The sequence below is a fragment of the Nansenia antarctica genome (assembly GCF_963989245.1).
Source record: "Nansenia antarctica genome assembly, chromosome: 1".
Taxonomy (NCBI): domain Eukaryota; kingdom Metazoa; phylum Chordata; class Actinopteri; order Argentiniformes; family Microstomatidae; genus Nansenia; species Nansenia antarctica.
Window position 1 is genome coordinate 6,831,004 of NC_137674.1, and position 21,941 is coordinate 6,852,944.

Sequence of the window (21,941 nt, forward strand, 5' to 3'; positions counted from 1 at the left end):
TTCCCTTGGAACTTAGATCAGGGGTCTCGGTCGAAGCATTTAAAAAACAGCTCAAGACTGTCCTGTACAGACAGGCTTTTGGCTAACCCCAAAAGCCTGTCTTTTTGTGTCTTGTTATTATTTGTTGTACACTTGTTATTTGTTTCTTGTTTTTATTTTCACTTGTTTACCTATTTCTTTTAACCTGCTATTACTTTTGCTCTTTAATTATGTTTTTGTAAAGCACTTTGTGACCGCTGGTCTGTGATAGGTGCTAAATAAACTTTACTGACTTACTTACTCTCCCCCATCTCTTTCCCCCCCCCCCCCCCCCCCCTGGGGGCTGCAGCTGTTCTTGGAGAAGCTCCGTCCAGCAGCAGAAACGGGTGCGAGCCAGAACCTCCTCCCTGTCTTCCCTGGGTCGCCAGCCTCCATCACGGCCGGGCCCAAGAGGGACAAGAGGCACGGAGACCAGCTCTACAGGGAAACTGCTCAGATAGAGGTGAGTAGGTCTATACAGCTGGCTAGAGACCAGCTCAAGAGCGAAAGTCAGCAGTTGGACCCAAAGATTCAACTCACAGAGGAACCACACACGGAATGTGTCCTCCCAGCTATGGCTCTACAGCTCCCTAAGGTAATGAATGACTTAATTAATAGATGGAGTTTTTCCTACTCTGATGCTGTTCTATTGTCTTTGTTCCCAGCCTGCTGGGTTAATGACAACAGTGGGCAGCATTGGAGAGGAAGCTGGATGCTGCAGAGAGGTGTCTGAATGCAGTGGAGTTGCCACTGAATGTAGCGGATGGGTTCTGGCAGGCAATAAATATCACATCAAATTACATTGTGAAGATGAAATACAATAGTTTTTCCTACTCTTATACTATTCATTGTCTCTGTTTACAGCTTGCTGGGCTCATGACGATGGTGAGTTGAGGCTGAATTGAGGCAGGTGAATGCTACATTAAAGCAGCTGAATGCAACAGAGAGCAGTGGTGGTGAGTACTTGACAACTTGACAATTAACTTAGTAGGTGGTCTAATATATCATGATGAAAAAAATGTGTTTTGTTCAATAGACACACTTTTGACATGGTTAATCTCTGTGTCAGGAGTTATTTTAAATGTTGGACACAGACCTCACATGAAAAAATACAGTACTTGTATTCTTTTTTTCTTTTTTGTTAGATCAGAGAGATACAATTGTAATTAAGAAGAACAAGAAGAAGAAGGGGGGAGTGCGAGGGTTCTTCCGACACCTTGGGAGGATCCTGACCTGCTCCACTGGCCTCCCCAAAGAGGAGTGAGACGAGCCCCCAACCAAGTGCAGAAATATTTGTAAAAATGATTTTTAAAAAACAACAACAAAAACATTCTATTAATTAGAGTATGTGTGTGTTCATTTGACCTTTTTGCCGACATCCGCATTGCATCTCACCAGCAGGAAAACTGCACCATTGTCCTAGTATATACAGTAACAGTGCCCTAAGTAATTAATGGGACAGTGAGATGGGACAGCATTTTCTTCTTCTTTCGGGTCTACACTACAAAAGTGTCATTTAAAATCAGTAATTGTTTGATTGTAGAGTGTAGAGGCCAAAAGAAGAGAGAAAGTTTCACTGTCCCTGTCCCTGTACGTACCACAGACAGGGCACTATAGATCAGTGGCAGTAACATACAGTACTGTATGTGCATTCTAACAATGTCAGTATGTCCACAGACAGACACATAATACATGGTAGCACTCTGGTTGAATTTGTGTCAAGTTGAATTTCAATTCAGTCAATACAGTCCTCAATAAACGAAACTGTTATTATTAAATTCGAGTTTATTAAACCATCAATTTCAACATACATACACAAAAAATACAGAGCTCAGGAACATTGGTCTTCAAGATGTGAAAAGCCCTGTTAAGACAAGGAACACAACAATTAGCTTGTACCGTACATCAGGGCTCACTGGGTAAAACTACTGATGTGAGCACTACCAGTATTATTATTACCAGTAGTATTTTTTACCTAGCACCAGGGGAGCCCCCCCTCCTAAATGTCGTTGTATGGTACCTGTACTGTATTAATGACAATAAAGACCATTCATTCATTCATTCATTCATTCATTCAGTGACACTGCTGACTCATGCCATCAGGTGTCCATGACCTTACATTCAACATTGGACGCCGGCGTCCTTAGGCGTTATTAGAAGAAACTGGCCCGCAGCAATGCGCACCGGAGACCTCCTCCGTGTCCTTCTTCAGCAGCGTGGGCCTCACCATGTCCACGTCGCGCTCCAAGTGATCCAACAACCCACCGACGATACCGGGAGCGGCGTGGAAATCGATCAGAAAGTAGCCCCCCCGAGAGTGGCGCTGATTGTGCTTGGAGATCTTGTATGGCAGCAGTCGCTCACCCAGGTTCTCCAGACCCCTCACCACCGCCCCCCGGTCCATCAAGGTCTCCACGGTGCGCCTTAGAGCCGCCGCCGTCTCCGGCCTCTGCATGGCCTTCATGATGAGGGCAAGTTCGTACCGAGGCATAATAATAATCGGACTAAAATACAGAGCTCAGGAACGTTGGTCTTCAAGATGTGAAAAGCCCTGTTAAGACAAGGAACACAATAATTAGCTTGTACATCAGGGCTCACTGGGTAAAACTACTGATGTGAGCACTACCAGTGACACTGCTGACTCATGCCATCAGGTGTCATTTGTTTGTTTTTGTTTGTTTATTTATTTAGCACACAAGAAATTGTGCAAGGAGGGAACGAAGCCCAGGGGGCCGTTCCACTAAAGGTGGCTTAGGATATCTGCGATTGAAATAAATCAGGCGATCAGGCAACTCGGGATTGGAATTCAAGCCTCAGGTGATTCCTCGAACGAGGATCAGGCTTGTGTCATGAGTGTTCACAGAAGACCGGCTTACAAATCTTCGATATGGGCGCGTGCACGCAGACATAAAGAGCCCCGAAGAGTCGATCTGTCGAAATGAAGATACTCCACTCTGCAGGGGTTCTACATTTGCGCAGCATTCTGAATTATTGATCTTTATGAAGACGGAAAAATAAGATGTAAAATAGTGCAATACTGCCGCAATTAACAAGGCGAGGGAAATGGTTTGGCAAGAAATTGCTGACCGATTAAATGCGTAGGTCATACTAGCCCCAGTTATTGTTATATGTTCATATTTTAATAAACGAATATTACTACTGTGGTGATATCAGCAGCAGGCTACAAACCGTCATATCGTCACAATGGCTTAGTGGTACCGACCGCTGCCGTGGTATTTCTTCGTCATTTTTAGACGGTGGTTCGAATCCCTCTTCGGACACTTTTTACTGCATTTCGTTGTCTGAATCTAATCTAAAATCTCATCTAAAAAAGTATGTAGGCTATAAAATTATGGTGCAGGCTAATTTACAAAATTAGTGTATAAAAAAAAAAAAACACTTAGTCAAGTCTCGAACATGCAACCTTTGGAACTCTAGCTGGCTGCCTTAACCACTGCGCCAGCCAGACCGCTGTGATGACAGCAATGCAAGTTGAAACAATTACTTTATTTTTTACACTCTTTTCTTTATTGATCTATCGATCTATCTATCACACTTTCAAAATATCAAATTATCTATCTATCACACAGTCAACCAATCTATCTATCTATCTCGTGTGAAGTGGGAACTAATATTTCCTAGAGAGGAACTGTCGTTTGGGATGTAGTTTCCGCCTGTGAGCCTTTTTTGACGCATGTATTACTTTAGCCAGTGTTGCTCGCGACCAGGCTAATTATATCTGACTCAGAAGGAGCTCAACCAAGCAGCGAATTATTTGAGCCACATTGATGGAACCGAACGCAAGCTAACATTATCGAGGCTTAGAACTTTATCGAGGCTTAGAAGATAATCTCGCTTAGTGGAACGGGCCTCAGAAGGCTTGTACAGAGTTCCACTCCACGTCAATATCAATGTTTCAAATAAAAATCAAGGGACACTTACTGCACGTCAATAGGAGAAAAGAAGAAAGGAAGAAAACAATGTCATTTGAAATAAGTAGATTCCTTCAAATAACCTTCATTCAGAGGTAGAAACACAACATCAACTCTCAACATGGAGACGCGTAGAGCGTGGGGAGAAGGGGCGGGGTTATTATGGTCACGTGTGACGTATGAGTCCGACTATACCAACTAAATGGAGGGGTGTAGCTACGGTATTAGGCATTTTTTATAGACTTGGCACAGTACACAAATATGTCCAAATATACAAAACACATATCCAAAAACAGCACTCGGGAGTTTGGCGAATTGTGCCCAGATCTGTGATTCTGTCTCAAACGTCATATGGGATGTTATATTATTATAACCCTCTATTGACGTAGTTATAATGACGTAGTTATAATGCGCCTCCTTTCTTCTGCGCATGTGATTCAGACTTAAACACGTGTTGCGTTTGTGAAGATGGCGGAGCAGCAGAAGTCGGACCTGGGGGATCTCTGCAAAAGTGTTTACTCTTTTCTGGTGGACAACAAGTTCAGCAAGGCCGCTCTGCAATTTAAGAAGCAGGCTAATGTGGTGAGTGTGATACTGACTTGTGAGATCTGGGTACAGATCCCCTCACTTGTTGGGATGTTTATATCGGTGGGGTCCTGAGCTGCTATGACGTGCACGCTGGTGTTCTGTTGGCGACACGTGTTAGTAAACCAACCCGTTCCTAAAATCTAAATGGTGCATGCTTGCAAATCATTAACATGTTGGCAGGGTAATGTAAATGTAATGTAACTAACATGCAAATCAGGGTATCCGCGGTGTCTTGAAAAGTATTAAAAGTTGATAAATCAATTTGGGGAAAATCAAGACCCATAATAAGTATCTGGAAAAATATTGACACGGTCTTTAAAAAGGCTTAGAAAGGCGTTGAAATTAACCTCAAGATTCCTATATATACCCTGTAAAATCTAATGGTGCATGCTTGCAAATCATTAACAGTTGTAAAATTGTCTTTTAGATTCCCATCGAATGCGAGTCGTTTTTAATAGTGTACCTAAGTTGGGTTGCTACTTTGCTTCAAGTCAGCTGGTTGAACTGTTCTTATTTCTCAACAGAAACCCCAGGAACAAAGTGACGAGAGTCTAGTCGACATTTTCAATTTTTGGGTGAAGTAAGTACACTTAATTTGTTTCATGATCATCGGTTGGTGGAAAAAATCAACCTGGCTGTGCACATATACTACAGGTTACTTTACCTGTGTTATTTAGTTAGTCACCTCAAAGAGATGTCCTGGTGGCTGGTTTTGAATCCAACTCACTCACTGCCTTTGTCTTAAATTCCTTCAGGTCTCCTGAAGCCAAGAAACGCAAGGCGGTGGCGAATGGCCCTTCTGCTAAGAAAGCAAAGACCGATGCAAAGAGCTCAAGCAGTGAGGACTCAAGCAGTGATGATGAAGAAGCTGCTCCACCAGTCAAAGCTGCCCCCATAGGTACACTCTGTTCTATATGATTTTTAGATACTTTGCAGGATTATAACTTAAAAGATTTTTCTCACTAAAGATGCACTGTGGCATTGGTGGTCAGAAGACCTTTTTGTTGTTGTTTCTCAAGCACTATTAACTCTCGTTTTCTCAGCAACCAAGACTCCACCACCTGCCCCGGCTGTCAAAGCAGCGTCGAGCAGCAGTGATGATTCAAGTGACTCTGAGGATGAGGCTCCGGCGAAGGCTCCAGTAAAGGTATGACACAGTGGGAGTGTTAATGAGGGCAGAGTGGAGTTTGGTTTGGCCTTCTCCACTCACCCATCATGGTTGAACTTTGATCAGTTTTTCCTCCAGATACGTGAATAATCCCAATATTTACCATGCCACTGTACAGTAGCCATGTATGGCGTTGATCTTCCTTCAAATGTCTTGATCGTTTGAGAACAAACATTTTGCAACCGGGGGGGGGGGGGGGGGGGGGGGGGTCACGTCAAGTGCCCTCATGTAGTCATGACAACAACATAAAAAGTGTCGTGATGAGTGATCATATCATCTACTGTAGAGAACCCCTCCCCCCCACATTGCAAAAATGTTTGTTCTCAAACGACCTAAAATGCAGAACAACGCCATACATGACCAGACACGGCTAGTGTACAAAACCATCACTGTTGAGCAGATCGGGTTGATTCGACAAGGCCGTCCATCTTCGCGTCTTGGAGTTGGATAATTAGGCTAAGTTTGTTTGTTTGTATGGTTGTGTCTGTTCTAGTGTATTGAATGTGCTTTCATGTCTGTTCACAGAAACCTGCAGTCAAAACCCCGACGGAGGTCCCAGCAGCTGCTGCAGGCAGGAAGAAGGACGACAGCTCCAGCAGTGAGGAGTCTGACTCTGAGGATGAGCCAGCTAAAGCACCTGCAGCCAGTGAGTTTATGAATACAAACCAGCGTTCCCACGGGTCCTTGAAAGTTTGTGAATTTGAGAAAAAGAAATCAAGGTCTTAAAAGTATTTGAAAATAGACACGGGTCATTGAAAGTGCTTGAATTCCCCCCCCCCCCTCTCTCTCTCTAAAAAAATTAGTTGTTGATTGCTACTTAGATATTGCATTGTCTTACTTTGTGTCTGACATATCTGTGATCTGTAGAAGGAAAAGCTGCGGTCAAGACGACACCCAAAGCTGCGGTCCCTCCTAAAGCCCCCGCTCAGAAGAAGCCGGAGAGCGGCAGCGAGGACAGCTCCAGTGACTCTGAAGACGAGGAGCCGTCTAAGGTACTTTAGATCCCTGATCACCAACAGTCCTGATATGTATTACACATGTTCTACGTCGGACCCAGTGTAGCTTAGAAAGCGAGATGAATCAGGTGCACAAGGAGCAAATCATACCTGTAGAAAGTTTGTCTTCAAGACTGACCCAGTGTTTCTCCTCAGACACCAGTGAAGCCCTCTGTCCAGGTGAAGACCCCCGCCGCTGCTAAAGCCCCCGCCGCAGCTGAGTCCAGCAGTGAGGACTCGTCTTCAGACGAAGAGGAGGCTCCTCCAAGCAAAAAAACCAAACCAGGTGTGTGTGTGTGTTTATATTGGTACTTGAACATGCCTGAATACTGACTAGTCACAATCAGGAGAGTGGCTATCCAGAGGCTGACGGCATCTCTCTGTGTAGGACCCTACAGTGCAGTTCCACCACCTGCTGCTGCAGCCCAGAAGGCCGCAGCAGGCCCCGTCTGGGACTCCTCTGCCAGCAGCGATGACAGCAGCGATGACGAGGACACAAAGAAAGTGGCAGGTAAGAGCTTGGCACCAAGATGCCATGTTCTCCACGTGTTCTTAACATGTTGTTGTTCTCATGTCCAAAGGGTTGTCTGACCATGTTTTCTGCTTCGTAGCTAAACCCGCCCCTGTGAAGACCACCCCAGCAAAGCCTGTGACCCCTAAACCGGCAGCCAAGAAGGCAGTGAAGAGTAAGACCACCCCAGCAAAGCCTGTGACCCCTACACCTGCAGCCAAGAAGGCAGAGTCCAGCTCTGAGAGCTCAGGTAAAAAAGAAATAACTTAAAGCTCCAGCTACGTTGCCAAACCTTGCCCTGTTACACAGGCGTCTAAAGGACTAACGGCTACTGCCTGGCTTGCTCTGATTGAAATTGCATAACACATGTTTGGTGTGAAATTGAAGTGGTTTGCAGGCGAAAGCTCTATTCAGACAGGATTAGTTTTACAAGGGGAGGCAGGGTAATGTAATGGTGAATATTCCATGTCTGACGTACATTTATCAAGTGTCCAAGATATTATGTCTTTGGACTCGAAAGGGTTTAGTTCGGGGGCTAAGTCATGGCTACTAGGAGGGTACAGGGCATGATGATGATTTTACAGTCGATAAATGGTCAATTCTGGTGACTTGAAATGAATTCTAGACCTGGCTGATATACACTCAAAACACAATGATATGGTGGTTATTAATATTATTCTGGTTTTACATCCCTGCTATAGAATTATTAATAACCTTACATTTACATTTTTGGCATTTACCAGACGCCTTATTCCAAAGCGACTTACAATCGATACATTTAAGTAAATCATCAATTCACCAGTCGTAACAGAAAGAGTAATCTAGCTCAGGCCAGGGGCCATTGGCAGTCGTCGTGATAGAAGAAGAAAGAAAGACCTGAATTATAACATCATATTTTACATTTTTGGCATTTAGCAGACGCCTTATTCCAAAGCGAGTTACAATCAATACTAGGGCTGGGCAAACGATCAAAATTTCTTTTTCGATAATCGCAAGAATTAAGCTTTTTTTCATAAAAAAATAAATAAAAAAAACTAGGGCAGAAATAACAAGCATGTTTTCCTTGGGGAAAAAACGTTATTTGTGTTGCTATTGCACACATTCATTCATTCACATTCAAACTAGACACTACAGTCAGATAACAATCCTCTTAAACAAGGCAGTGAGTAGCCTAAATTGTTTAACTTAAAAACACATTTTACATTATAAATAAAAATATAGAAAATAAGTAACTCACCATAGGAGCAGTAAAAAAACAGTTACTCACAAATAGGAGGATGACTGAAAACGTTAGTGTCCTTAAGAGCGTCCAGCTTAACTTACATTTAAACTCCAGCGAGAGACTGTAGGCGGCAGGCCTACTGGTTCTTGTTCAGAAAGATGATCATGTTAACATGTTCAGGGGTGAGAGACGAACGCAATCTGGTGACAGTTAGGCCAGCCGCAGAAAACACTCGCTCCGAGGGCACCGAGGTTGCAGGGATGCAGAGGTAGGTCCGCGCTAATTTGGCCAACCGAGGAAACCTTCTTTCGTTTAATTTCCACCAGTCAGTTGGGTCGCAGTTCAGGCCCGCAGAAGGCTCCCTCAGAAAGGTGCAAACTTCTGTTTCGATGGGGATGTCAGCAGCAGCGCCTGCTGCGTATTGCTCCCCGAGGAGCTGTGCCATGGCGCTGACCGGAGCAGCGTTGCGGAGCAGCGTTGCGAAATTCAATGCGAAGGCAAATGCAAAGTTCATTTCTCACACATAACGTGGACAAACTAATTTCCATTGTTATTATTATTATATAAATAAAAAATGTTTAAAAATCCAATTTATTCACGATTATCGAGCAAAATATTTTGTGATCGACCAAGATCCTTATCGATCAATTATCGATCGTCGATCATTGATGCCCACCCCTAATCAATACGTTGGACTAAGCAAGTGAATCATCAGTTCACCAGTTGCAGCAGGAAGAGTAATCTAGCTCAGGCCCGGGGCCATTGGCAGTCTCTGATAGAAGGAAAAAAGGGATAGGTTAGGGATTCCAATGTGTTCACTGCTTCCCCTCATTTAGCAAAGACTCTCTTCAGGTTGCTGTTCCTCTGCTACCTGTCTCTGGCTCTGCCCCTCCTCCAGAGCCTGGGTGTTTTCCTGCTGCTTAGCCGTAACCTTTTTTTTTCCTTTTTAGCCCCGCCACCACCCCCCCTTCTTTGGGGGGCTAATATTACTTTATTTAAATGTTTCTTATTCAATTGGAAACCAATTGATGAAACGCCAACATTTTAATTGTCATACATGCTTATTGAAATGTACATCATTTTGTCTTTCTCTGACCTGACATTCAATACAAATATTTTCGACACTCAACAATCTAGCTTAAATAGATACATTTAGACTGCCTTCTTTATGTAGCTTTCTTTCCGAGCTAGCTTTGTTTGTCTCCACATATTGTCGTTGACACGGGTTTCTCTTGTTCTCCTTAGACTCAAGCTCAGAGGAAGAAGAAGAAAAGAAACCTGCAGCCAAGGTGACTGTGACCCCCGCTAAGGCCACCCCGGTCAAAGCTGCCCCAGCTAAGGCCACACCTGCAAAGGACGATTCTTCCTCCGACTCCAGCTCAGAGGATGAAGAGGCGGTGACTATAACTGTGAAGAAGCCTGCAGCCAAGCTGACTGTGACCCCCGCTAAGGCCACCCCGGTCAAAGCTGCCCCAGCTAAGGCCACACCTGCAAAGGACGATTCTTCCTCCGACTCCAGCTCAGAGGATGAAGAGGCGGTGACTATAACTGTGAAGAAGCCTGCAGCCACGGTGACTGTGACTCCTGCTAAAGACACCCCTGCAAAGGCTGCCCCGGCAAAGACCCCACCAGCCAAGAAAGACTCCTCAAGCTCAGGTAAGAGACTAAAGAGTAATTTGGGTTAAGATAACTGAAGAGGAATATTTCCTTAACATAAGTATGTTACAAATCATGCTCATAAACATAGCGGTGTTCTATCGACACCAACATGAGGACTGGCAGATCGAACATTCAATATTTCTGTTCTCACCCCTACTTAGTTGATGCGAATCAATTTGTGTCGAGTCTTTATTAATGGTCGCTCTGAACATTTTCAATGATCCGATTGATTGATTTGTAGTGTGGGTTAGACATTTTGATCAGATCACTCAACCTCTGCTAATTACTTACCGTACATTTCAAATGCTGAAATGCTTCCCTGTGTGTTTGTGTGCAGACTCTGACTCCAGTTCTGAAGACGAGACCCCAGCTAAACCCGCTGCCACCAAAACGCCTGCAGCTCCTCCTGCAGCCGCCTCAACCCCCAAACCTGCAGCAAAGCCCGCCGAGAGCAGCTCTGACTCAGACTCGTCTGACGAAGAGGAACCCGCCACAGCCAAGCCCGCCGCTACACCTACAGCCACCCCGACCTCCAAACCTGCAGCAAAGCCCGCCGAGAGCAGCTCTGACTCAGACTCGTCTGACGAAGAGGAACCCGCCACAGCCAAGCCCGCCGCTACACCTACAGCCACCCCGACCTCCAAACCCCCAGCCAAGGCTGCGGCCAGCAGCTCCGAGTCCGACTCTTCCTCCGAAGACGAGGAACCAGCCAAGACTAAACCAGCCGCCTCGGCCTCCAAACCCGCCACTCCGGTCAGTAAACCAGCAGCGGAGAGCAGCTCTGAGAGCGACTCTGAGGACGAGGCCCCTGCAGCCAAGCCCACCAAACCCGTGGCCGCACCCGCTCCCTCCACCACCAAGGCCTCTGCGGCCTCCAGTAGCAGTGAGTCAGACAGCTCCGATGAGGAGGAGGTGAAGAAGGTTGCCGCGGCTCCCAAGCCGGCGGTGGCGGCGAAGGAAGCGACGCCGGCGCAGAAGGCGGCCGACAGCAGCTCCGACTCCTCAGACAGCTCCGACTCCGAGGCCGAGGCCAAGACGACGCCGGCCAAGCCTGCTCTCCCCAACGGGACCGCGGCTACGTCCAAACCTGCCACCCCTGCAGCGAAGGCACCGGCCAAGCCTGCCGAGTCGTCCTCCAGTGACAGCAGCTCTGAGGAGGAGGCAACCGCCAGTAAAAACACTGTGAAGACCCCCACTACCCCGGCCTCGACCCCCAAAGCAAAGGAAGCCAGCTCATCAGACGACTCATCGTCAGACGAGGAGGAGGAGAAGGCTAAAACACCCACAGCAGCCGCCACCACTCCCACCACTAACGGTTAGTGTTGAATGCTACGTCAGGCCCATGAGAATGAGACATTGTAGTCTAGAGAGACATGGAATTGGGCCATGCTTTACAGCAGGAATATTTGTTGGTTTGTCACCAACAGCTATTACTTGAAGGTCATGCTTGTTATCCCCCCCCCCCCCGGTTTTATTGGCCTTTTCATCATAATTTCATGCATCTCATGTTTAGAGTGCACATAATATAGATTTCCATATCCGTGTTCTCTTGCATAGGCACAAATGGGAAGAGAAAAGCTGACGAAGACTCCTCTGACAGTGAGGAAGAGGAAGCAGAAGTGACAACTCCTAAAACCAAGAAAGTAACAACCACACCACAAACCTTCCCCAAAGTCAAGCAGAAGGTAAGGCCAGTGGAAGTTCTTTATGGCATGGTTATGTATTATTGCACATTATATTCATTAATTCCGTCACTCAAATAGGCACATAAATTGACTATTCTGCAAATTCTGTACCACTGAAAGCCATGTCTGACTTGGCGATTCGGTTTCACGTACATGTATTGGGTTGATGGGGAATTGAGTTGGGTGTGTGGGGTTTCTGGGACTAATCTCTTGTCACATACTCACTCAACGCATGATCTTTCTCCATCTGTTCTCTCGTAAGACAACCAATGTACCTTTCCGTAGAGTAAGAGAGGAGGACTTTGAGGTGGACAACCGCCTGGCAGACAACTCCTTTGACGCTAAGGTGAGCATAAGAACTTGGTGGATTTGATCATGGGGACAATTTGTGCTGATGACAGCGCAGCGGGTGGGAGACCAACTGTGTACCCTTTTGATTATTATTTAAGCATAAAGATAATTATTATACTCCTCGTCCTAAAACATTATGGATGTTAGGTGTCAGATACTTGGAGTCGGGGGCTACCATGGCAACACTGCTCTTACATAGTTAGGGTCAAATGCAGAGGACAATTAGTGCAAAATATTTTTTTTAATACCACGTTCATTGATAAAATGACATAAGGGATGGAAAGGGGGGATGGCAGTTTAAGAAGGGGGATGATTTTGACCGTTTTTATTTCGAGTGCTGGTAGTTACACAGTAACTGTAGTGTGTGTGTGCAGCTAGGGGTGTGCTTGTCATTACGGTCTGCAGCATGTTGTGACCTGGTGTCTGGTGGTCTCTCTCTCCTAGCGGGGATCCAGTGGAGACTGGGGACAGAAGGCCAACGACGTGCTCCGGCACACAAAGGGAAAGTCTTTCCGCCACGAAAAGACGAAGAAGAAGCGTGGTAGTTATCGTGGAGGAGCCATCTCCACCACTATCAACTCCATAAAGTTTGACAGTGACTGAGGTTCATTTTTCCATAACTCTGCTTTCCCCCTATATCCAAACCTGCTTGATCAGGACTGTCAGAGCTGTTTTTCTACTCCTAATCCCACCATTGACAATGCCCCCATTCCAGCAGCAGCATTATGACTGAGGAACACACGCCTGTACTGACAGCCACACAAGTACTTGGCTGACTTTAGTTCTTAATAATGACCAGCCCTTTAAATTTTTATTTGAGATAGTCAAGCTGTAATGATATCATTTAAGCAGATAAGGCTGTAGGGGCGGAGATCTCCTCTGTGCCTTATTTAGCATGTTCACAAAAAGGGTAATGTCTTTAAGATGCAGTTACACAATGTAGCCACCAGGTGGCTGTAGGCTACAATCATGTAAAGTCTGAACTGTTTTGGATTTATTTTTCTTTGTCTTGGCTCTTCTGTTGCTTGTTTTGACATTGTGATCTGCATTTACCCCTCTGTTAAGTGTCATAATCCCGTGTTATGAAATAAATGCCATGTTGTTTTATATCAATGTTTGCATTGTGTGAGAGACAAACATTTTCTTTTAGTTTGCTCGAGGCAGGAATTTGCTGTAATAGGTTTTTATTTATCATGTGATTATATTTAGTATCTGGGGTTAATGACATTTTATTAGTTTACTATAATATGACTTCAGGCTTTCTCTCTACAGTCATATTTCCATTCATCAGTTAAGATTCCCATGTTTTATTCAATCTTGAAGTCTCGTACCTGGTGTTAGAATAATCAATCAAGTGACAAAATAAAGGTGATGTAACAATGAAAGATTGTAAGAAACAATGAAAATTTAACTTTGTTATCATTTATTTAACAAATGCCAGTTCCTACTGAGGATGAAGTTAGGACACCTTATGCCCTAATAGCTAGTATTGCCCCCTTTGGCAGAAATAACCTCGATTAGAAGTTTCCTATAACTGTCTGACATCGACTGGAAGAACGTTTTTCCCATTCCTCCATGCAGAATCCTTTCAGCTGTGTGATGTTTGAGGGGTGTCTTGCATGCACAGCTTGTTTCAAATCACCCCACATCATCTCAATAGGATTAAGATCTGGGCTTTGACTTGGCCATTCCAGAACTCTCCATTTCTTTCTTTTGAGCCATTCCATGGTCGATTTACTGGAATGTTCTGGGTCATTGTCATGTTGCATGGTCCACATTTGCTTCAGCTTCAATTTTTTGACCGATGGTCTCACATTTTCCTCAAGCACACTGATACAATAAATAATTCATAGTGGATTCTATGATGGTGAGCTGTCCAGGCCCTGCTGCAGCAAAGCTGCCCCAAACCAGGACATTTCCACCCCCATGCTTCACAGTTGGTATGAGGTTCTTGTCCTCAACATTCTGTCTTTTGTTTGCGCGTTTCCAAAGTGTTCCAGAAGTCCTAGGGCCAGTTTCACAGACAAGGCTTAAGCCTAATCCTGGACTAAAAAGCATCTTCAATGGAGATTTTACATTGAAAGTGTGATTTAGTCCAGGACTAGGCTTAAGCCTTGTCTGTGAAACCGGACCCTAGTGTTGGGTTTTCTCTGGTCGATTTAAATCCCTTCCCAGACTCGTACGCATCTACAACCTTCTTTCTGAAGGCCTCAGAGAGCTCTTTTGACCTCACCATGGTGATACCACTGACTTCAACAATCAAGAGCAAACTAAATATATATATTTAGGTTTCAATAACACAGGTTCCCCCAAAATGCTCTCTAACAACACCTCATGTGGTGCACTTGATTTTAAGTTAAGGCATTTTAAGTATAAAAATGTGGGGTGTACAATTTCTTTCCTCACAAGAAAATTGCATTTCTATGTATTACATTTAAAAAAAGAAATTCAGTTGTATTTGTTTAGTTATATTACCTCTTAAAATGAAGATCAATGTTCATATGTTTAAAAATGTGTTTTCACGGGGCATCATATCTTATTCACAGGACTGTATCTTGACAGTAACGTGTTCACCCCTGATGAACTGAGCCTGCCCCATGTTGTTCATATCTGTTTATCAATGATCAGAGGTTTTGACCCTGTCTCCCTCTATAGTGTCATATTGACCACCCTGAATTTGTTTTATTGTTTTTTTATTTTATTTTATTGCTTTTATCCATTTTAATTGACTATTTCAACTCATACCCCTGTCACTTCGGTAGTTATTTTCTTCTTATTGAGTCATATTACAGTCATTAAACACTTGACAGAAAATCCTACTGTGTGTGAATTCTCTTGTCTTAATTTGATCATTAGGATGCAGCCAGTCTCTTTCCCATAATGCCTCTGCTGACCCCTCTGGGTTTCCTCCAATTAGAGCGGAAGAAGATTCTCTCAGGGTCTTCACTAGTGAAGAGTGCAGTCTGACTAGCTAACCAATAATCCCTTCTGACTGACTGCTATATCTTGTCTGAGCCTTTATGATTGGTACCAGACTGTTTACTCAACAACTACGCTCATTTGAGAAAGTGTATAGAATCGGGTATCTGCAAACGAAGATGGATTGTCTCCAATTGGCCAATAAAACAATGTACCCTTGTTCATTAGAACTGTAACACCCCTGTTAAACCCCTTGATGGCAATCTGATGCCTCCTATTACCTCTGTACCACCACCTGTTAGGTCTGTACCCGCCCTCAGTCCAGCCTATCTGAGCTGTCACTTTGCTTGGTTTAACATGATGCCGTTTGGAGAGACTTGGGGGGTCACTCTTTAGGTCCAGGTAATGGATGTTGACCAGAGCATGAGTGTTTTTCCAGAGCAGTGCTTTCTAAGCAGCTGTCACTTTAGCTTTGTGTTCCCGTGCAAATAAAAAGGGACTTCAGGACCACGCAGATCAGTGGGAGGTGGAGGGCTGCAGTAGATTGATGTACAGTTCAACATTACTTGACGGGAGGCACATTATTATATCTTGGCCTTGTGTGCTGTGTGTGGGATGTGTGCACTGCACTGGCTCTAATGTAACCCTGAAGGAAAGCATGGTGAGATCTCATTTACTGAGTGGGTTGTTTTATGTTTTTTATGTCCAATAAATGAGTGTGGTGTCATTCTCCAATATGACCTTGCTCCCAAAAACCTAGACACACTCACACTGAAGCGTTGCTTCAAAGACTACACTCAGGAGGAGGGCTTTTTGTGTAACGGTCTACCAGGTCTGTGGTTGGTTGGGCAGGGCTGTGTTGCTTAGGAAAACAAAAGCCTTGAGCAGGATTCTGCAGCGTAGGGAAGCTGTTGAGCGGGTTGGACGACCATTGTTGGGTTCGGTGGTAAGCAGACTAGGACATTCCATTCTTCCTGACCCAGTTTGATGTAGCAGTTCCCGGCCTGCAAAGACAATGGATGTGAAACACGTGATGATGATGACAGCTACTTCAACCTATTGTCAACCGCAGTAATCACCCCCATAGTACCACTACAGTCTATCTGTCATATAGACCACTACAGTCTATCTGTCCTATATACCACTACAGTCTATTGGTCATATATACCACTACAGTCTATCTGTCATATATACCACTAGTCTATCAGTCCTATATACCACTACAGTCTATCAGTCATATATACCACTAGTCTATTGGTCATATATACCACTACAGTCTATCAGTCATATAGACCACTAGTCTATCTGTCATATATACCACTACAGTCTATCTGTCATATATACCACTACAGTCTATCTGTCATATATACCACTAGTCTATCAGTCATATATACCACTAGTCTATTGGTCATATATACCACTACAGTCTATCAGTCATATAGACCACCAGTCTATCTGTCATATATACCACTACAGTCTATCTGTCATATATACCACTACAGTCTATCAGTCCTATATACCACTACAGTCTATCTGTCATATATACCACTACAGTCTATCAGTCCTATATACCACTACAGTCTATCAGTCATATATACCACTACAGTCTATCTGTCATATATACCACTAGTCTATCAGTCCTATATACCACTAGTCTATCAGTCATATATACCACTAGTCTATCAGTCATATATACCACTAGTCTATCTGTCATATATACCACTAGTCTATCTGTCATATATACCACTAGTCTATCTGTCATATATACCACTAGTCTATCAGTCCTATATACCACTAGTCTATCTGTCATATATTATACCACTAGTCTATCTGTCATATATACCAGTAGTCTATCAGTCATATATACCACTAGTCTATCTGTCCTATATACCACTAGTCTATCAGTCATATATACCACTAGTCTATCTGTCATATATACCACTAGTCTATCAGTCCTATATACCACTAGTCTATCTGTCCTATATTATACCACTAGTCTATCTGTCATATATACCACTAGTCTATCAGTCATATATACCACTAGTCTATCTGTCCTATATACCACTAGTCTATCAGTCATATATACCACTAGTCTATCAGTCATATATACCACTAGTCTATCTGTCATATATACCACTAGTCTATCAGTCATATATACCACTAGTCTATCTGTCCTATATACCACTAGTCTATCTGTCCTATATACCACTAGTCTATCAGTCATATATACCACACTGTGTGTGTGTGTGTGTGTGTGTGTGTGTGTGTGTTTCAGGGTACTGCAGCACTGAGGATGGAGGAACCATCCTGTCAATTTCAATTAGAGAGAACTGCTGACTACTGCTCCTCTCTCTCCCTCTCCCTCTCTCCCTCTCTCTCTCTCTGTCTCTCTGTCTCCCTCTCTCTCTCTCCCTCTCTCTCTCTCCCACTCCCTTTCTCTCTCTCTGTCTCCCTCTCCCTCTCTCTCTCTCTCCCTCTCCCTCTCTCTCTCCCTCTCCCTTTCTCTCTCTCTCTCCCTCTCTCTCTCTCTCTCTCTCTCTCTCCCTCTCTCTCTCTCCCTCTCTCTCTCCCCCCATCCCCCACCACTCCGCCTCCCCCTCAAAAAGAAGAAAAGCAGCATGTCAAAAAGGGCACTCAGTCAGTTTAATTATGAAAAGACCAAAACATTTTAATAGATAGCCATTCGTTTAACATCATTCTTATAAAGCAATTCAGGAACAATTAACACTCTCTTTCATAGGGTTTCACTCTTTCTTTGTGGACAGAATATGAACAAGTTGAAGCAGAATCGGTACATTGTACAGCTGTGGAACATCTTACTGAGAGGAGAGCTGGTGACCAAATCTATCACTCCCATTCATTCAACCCATTACTGAGTCAATCTTCGATATGACGGACAATTACAATTGATTAAATTCCCTGTCTAGCGTTTTGCGGTCTAATGGTAACTCATAAACTACGGTTATATATAAAAGTGCTGTTTTTAACTTGGGTGTCCAGGTTGGTCAGGATGGTGACTCACGGGAGTGTTGGCATTGCACTACAAGACATTATCTCATATATACAACATTCTAAAGTCCCAATACCCACAATGCCTTGCACGGACGCCGATGTAAAAGCCCCCCAGGACACACTGTGCCGCTTCAGTCCATGTGTGCATGATTGATTATCCTTATCTGAGTTGCTGTCTTAATGAGTCCAATGCATGTACGGAGGCGTTTCTAAGGAGTACTCCTTTGGCGGTCTTTGTGTAGTCCCACCCACACACACACACACACGCACGCACACACACACACACACACACCTCTCCTGTCCTTACTGCTGCTTGGGCGTGGCAAAGTCCCAGGCGGTGTCCTGAGCACACTTGCACATGGCCCGCACCAGGCGGGTGAAGCCCATGTCCTTGGGTTTCTCCAGCCCGCGCATCAGCCTCTGTTTCATAATCGCTATGAACTCCTTATTACTCAGCTCTCCATTCCCTGAGAGAGAGAGAGAGAGACAATGGAGAGGATGAGATCAATTGAGTGACCCGTCAGTCAACAGAAGATGAACAGAACAGAAGACAAAGTTAAGTCCTACCCACCGTCACAGTCGAACAGGGCGAACACCACGTCACACACGTGGTCGGAGAGCTCTACCTTTGCCACCGTGCGAGCCACCTGCTTCATAGTGGCTAGAGAGAGGACAGGGGGGGGCGGGTAAAGAAAGACCATTACAGCAGAAGACAAACAAAGGTGCAGACACAGACGCACGCCCATGAACACGAGCCGGTTCATAAGCGGCCCGTTTGGAGGACATGGTGTGAGAGTCCTGCTGGATCAATAGCAGACAGCGGGGAGGAGAGAAGGCTCCATCTGAGATGTGACTGAGAAAGGGAGCACAGGAGGGGGGGGGAGAGAGAGAGAGAGAGTGTGAGAGAGAGAGAGAGAGAGAGAGAGTGTGAAAGAGAGAGAGAGTGTGTGAAAGATAGAGAGAGAGAGAGAGAGAGAGAGAGAGAGAGTGTGTGAGAGAGATAGAGTGACAGAGGTGAGATGCCGCCTACCAGACATAGCCACAGGGTCAAAAAGAGGGGAAAAAAAAAAGAGATGACATGAAGACCATTAATCTTCAAAGGAGGACGGCAGACGAAGGAGACAGGCAGAAACAGAGAGTATGAGACATGGAGAAGGAGAACAATTGTGCTCGGTTTTTTTGGGCCTTCTGGCCTCCCCCCTACTGTGAGGAACAGAGTGGATGAAGGCAGGGACGGTCCTGCGGTACAGTTCCAGTCCAGACAGATATAAGGCAGGAAATCGTCAGCCCACAGGCCAGACTTGCTCCTTTTCACCCACTCCGCTGATGCGCTCTGACTGGCTTATTACGGCGAACGCAAAAACGTGCTGCCGAAATGATGGCCTGATAAGAACGAGGCCGACGCGAGGGGCTCTCGGCAGCAGCTGTGAGATCAGTGGAACAGAACTAATAGTCCCGCTGACAGAACACGTCTGTAATCCCATTGAAAGCCCACCACAATCAATGAGAGGAGATTGCCTCGTAAAAAAAAAAAGGAAAACATAAAAAAAAGAAACGTATGCTATCGAGACTCTCGATTCAGATTCTTGCTACTTGTTATTCTGTTACTCGCTTTTGCGGGTTGTTGGGCTAATGAGGGATTCACACTCACACACACGCGCTGGAGAAATCGCGGGGCATTGGGGGGGGGGGGGGGGGGGGTGTTCTTTAAGGACATTGTGTCCTTAATGAATCTGATTAAGGCGACTAGAAACCGAGCTAAGCGGGTGTTGGCCTCTCTGATTGTTACTAAAAAAGGGTTCAGAATGAATTTTAAGAGACGTGGTGAGGGTGCACATTGTCGGTGTTCTTCTACAATGCTGTGATCGGCTTTGTCACCATGGAACAGTAGCCTGCTTTGGCCAGTGGGGGCAGTGTGTGTGTGTGTGTGTGTGTGTAACATCAGGGTGCTCAGGCACACACCAGCTCTAGGCTAGATGAGCAGAGGGAGGAACATAAATGCGTGGATGGAACAGAGGAGAGAACCGAGCCAGGAGCAGATGCATGGGATCTGGCTGGCTGAGTGTTAAACAGGCTGTCTGCACAACACAGGGAATGCCTGAGACGGAGTAATGGGAAAAGCAGAGATAAGGGGGAAAGGGACAGTGGGGAGGGATGGGGTGGAATTAGAATCAGAGTGCAAGGGGATGAAAGGTCATTGGAATACCTTTATCTATGGAGGCTCCAGCCATGTGGTAGAAACTCAGAGCCGTGTCCACGTCGTTCACGTTCTTCAGAAACGTGAAGAAATTCTCCACGTCTTCGAAGGTGATGCCCTGCACGGAGGCAAGAAAAAACACATTGGTAAGGGGTAGAAGAGGAGAGGGGGGATGGGGGGGGGGAGAGGGAGGGGGGAGGGTAACAGACAAATATGGCGCGTAGAATTCATACATTCATTCATACTTCAGAGCACTCGAATACATGACGGTGAAAATGCATACTGTGAAAATTAGACAGATGTCTAATTTTCACAGTATGTATTTTCGCCGTCGTGACAGACGAGCAGTGATTACACATCAACAGTGAAGGGAGCAGCGCCACAGTGTGACATAGTGCGTGCGACAAAGACAACAGGGGGTAAAGGTAGGTGGGACTCCCTCACACACATGGATGAACATTAAGATCCAGCTGACAAGGTAACTGTCTGTCTCTGTCGCTCTGGATGTTGATGAGCCGGTACGCACAGCAGAGAGAGAGGGAGCAGCTGGCCTTGTACGCTGAGTAATACTCCCACTTCATTTACCTTGCAGATAGACGATTCCAGAGGGAGGGAGGGAGGGAGGGAGGGAGGGAGGGGGGGTTGGGCATTAGAGCAGGCCAATCCCATAGGAGACTCTCGCTGTAAGACACAGGCCAGACTCAGCCCCTGGAGGAATGGAGAATCTGTTCGCTTTTCTTTTCTTTTTCGGCTAATCGCTGCGTGTTTCACCTTATCATAACTCAGGCTGACGTCTCCGCAACGCTTATGCAAATGATACACCACCACTAAATGTTTCGCAATCTCCCAAAAAAGCTGCCGATTGTACTGCGGGGATATGCATATTATGTGTACAGCTAATTGACTGATTAGGCTCGTTAAAATCAGTGGAAACGACTAGTGCTTACTGCGCTAACCACTGGGAGATGGAGGAAAAACTCTGCGGTCATGATTACTTCCACTTCTCTCTCTCTCTCTTAACTGTACATTTACATCTTCATCTTTGGCATTTAGCAGACGTCTTTTATCCAAAGCGACTTAGAACAAATCCGTTTGTCTGTGAATCATCATCATTATCCATGAGTCATCGCAAGAAAAGTCATCTCTGCTCGATTGTTTTCCTTTTCTTTTAGGACTCTACTGCCTCTGTCCCAGCATGCAATGCTGCTAGTCTAAATGCCATTGTACATGGTAAACGGTAAATGGAATGACTTATATAGCGCCTTTATCCAAAGTGCTTTATAATGGCCTCTCATTCACCCATTCACACACACACATTCACACACCAATGTGGCAAGCTACCATGCAAGGCGCCGGCCTGCTCACTGGGAGCAATTTGGGGTTTAGTGTCTTGCCCAAGGACACTTCGACTTCGAGAGGGGGAGAGAGAGAGAGGGGGAGAGAGAGGGGGAGGGAGGGAGGGAGAGAGAGAGAGAGAGAAACAGGTGAGAGGCTGAGAAGAGAGGGACAAAGTGAGGGAGATAAGCTCTCTCAGGACTTACCAAGCAGCAGAGAGAGAGAGAGAGAGAGAGAGAGAGAGAGAGAGAGAGAGAGAGAGAGAGAGAGAGAGAGAGAGATGGAGGTGGACTCTGAATGTGCCATCCTCTGACAGTGATGGATTACCTTTCATTCTGTCACACACACA

At 45.2% G+C, this 21,941-nt stretch overlaps 3 protein-coding genes across 4 annotated transcripts in view; 1 reads left to right on the forward strand and 2 right to left on the reverse strand.

The window, feature by feature from the left end:
- Positions 1 to 1,785: 1,785 nt before the first annotated feature.
- On the reverse strand, positions 1,786 to 4,092 carry mrps6 (mitochondrial ribosomal protein S6). Of its 2 annotated transcripts, XM_080550625.1 has the most exons (3): positions 3,961 to 4,092; positions 2,138 to 2,569; positions 1,786 to 1,882 (listed from the first exon to the last, which is right to left on the reverse strand). In XM_080550625.1, exon 2 carries the CDS (start codon positions 2,507 to 2,509, stop codon positions 2,162 to 2,164), a length of 348 nt encoding a protein of 115 aa, XP_080406751.1. In that variant the 5' UTR covers positions 2,510 to 2,569; positions 3,961 to 4,092; the 3' UTR covers positions 1,786 to 1,882; positions 2,138 to 2,161. The 2 variants fall into 2 exon arrangements, with proteins under 2 accessions (XP_080406751.1, XP_080406750.1); XM_080550624.1 differs by having other exon boundaries at positions 1,796 to 2,569.
- A 326-nt stretch (positions 4,093 to 4,418) lies between these two features.
- On the forward strand, positions 4,419 to 13,451 carry nolc1 (nucleolar and coiled-body phosphoprotein 1; the record flags this gene model as incomplete). Its single annotated transcript, XM_080550383.1, has 14 exons — positions 4,419 to 4,532; positions 5,063 to 5,118; positions 5,294 to 5,436; positions 5,582 to 5,685; positions 6,232 to 6,352; positions 6,574 to 6,698; positions 6,858 to 6,987; positions 7,090 to 7,212; positions 7,283 to 7,462; positions 9,680 to 10,090; positions 10,431 to 11,408; positions 11,651 to 11,778; positions 12,041 to 12,124; positions 12,574 to 13,451. The coding sequence occupies 14 exons, from the start codon at positions 4,419 to 4,421 to the stop codon at positions 12,730 to 12,732; spliced, it is 2,856 nt and encodes a 951-aa protein (XP_080406509.1). The 3' UTR covers positions 12,733 to 13,451.
- A 4,260-nt stretch (positions 13,452 to 17,711) lies between these two features.
- micu1 (mitochondrial calcium uptake 1) overlaps positions 17,712 to 21,941 on the reverse strand; it is a 40,362-nt gene continuing 36,132 nt past the window's right edge. Inside the window, exons 10-12 of the mRNA XM_080550578.1 lie at positions 20,267 to 20,375; positions 18,632 to 18,721; positions 17,712 to 18,527 (exon numbers count right to left, since the gene is read on the reverse strand). Coding sequence (XP_080406704.1) covers positions 18,364 to 18,527; positions 18,632 to 18,721; positions 20,267 to 20,375 — 363 coding nt within the window. The 3' untranslated portion in view covers positions 17,712 to 18,363. The remainder of the gene's footprint in view (positions 18,528 to 18,631; positions 18,722 to 20,266; positions 20,376 to 21,941) is intronic.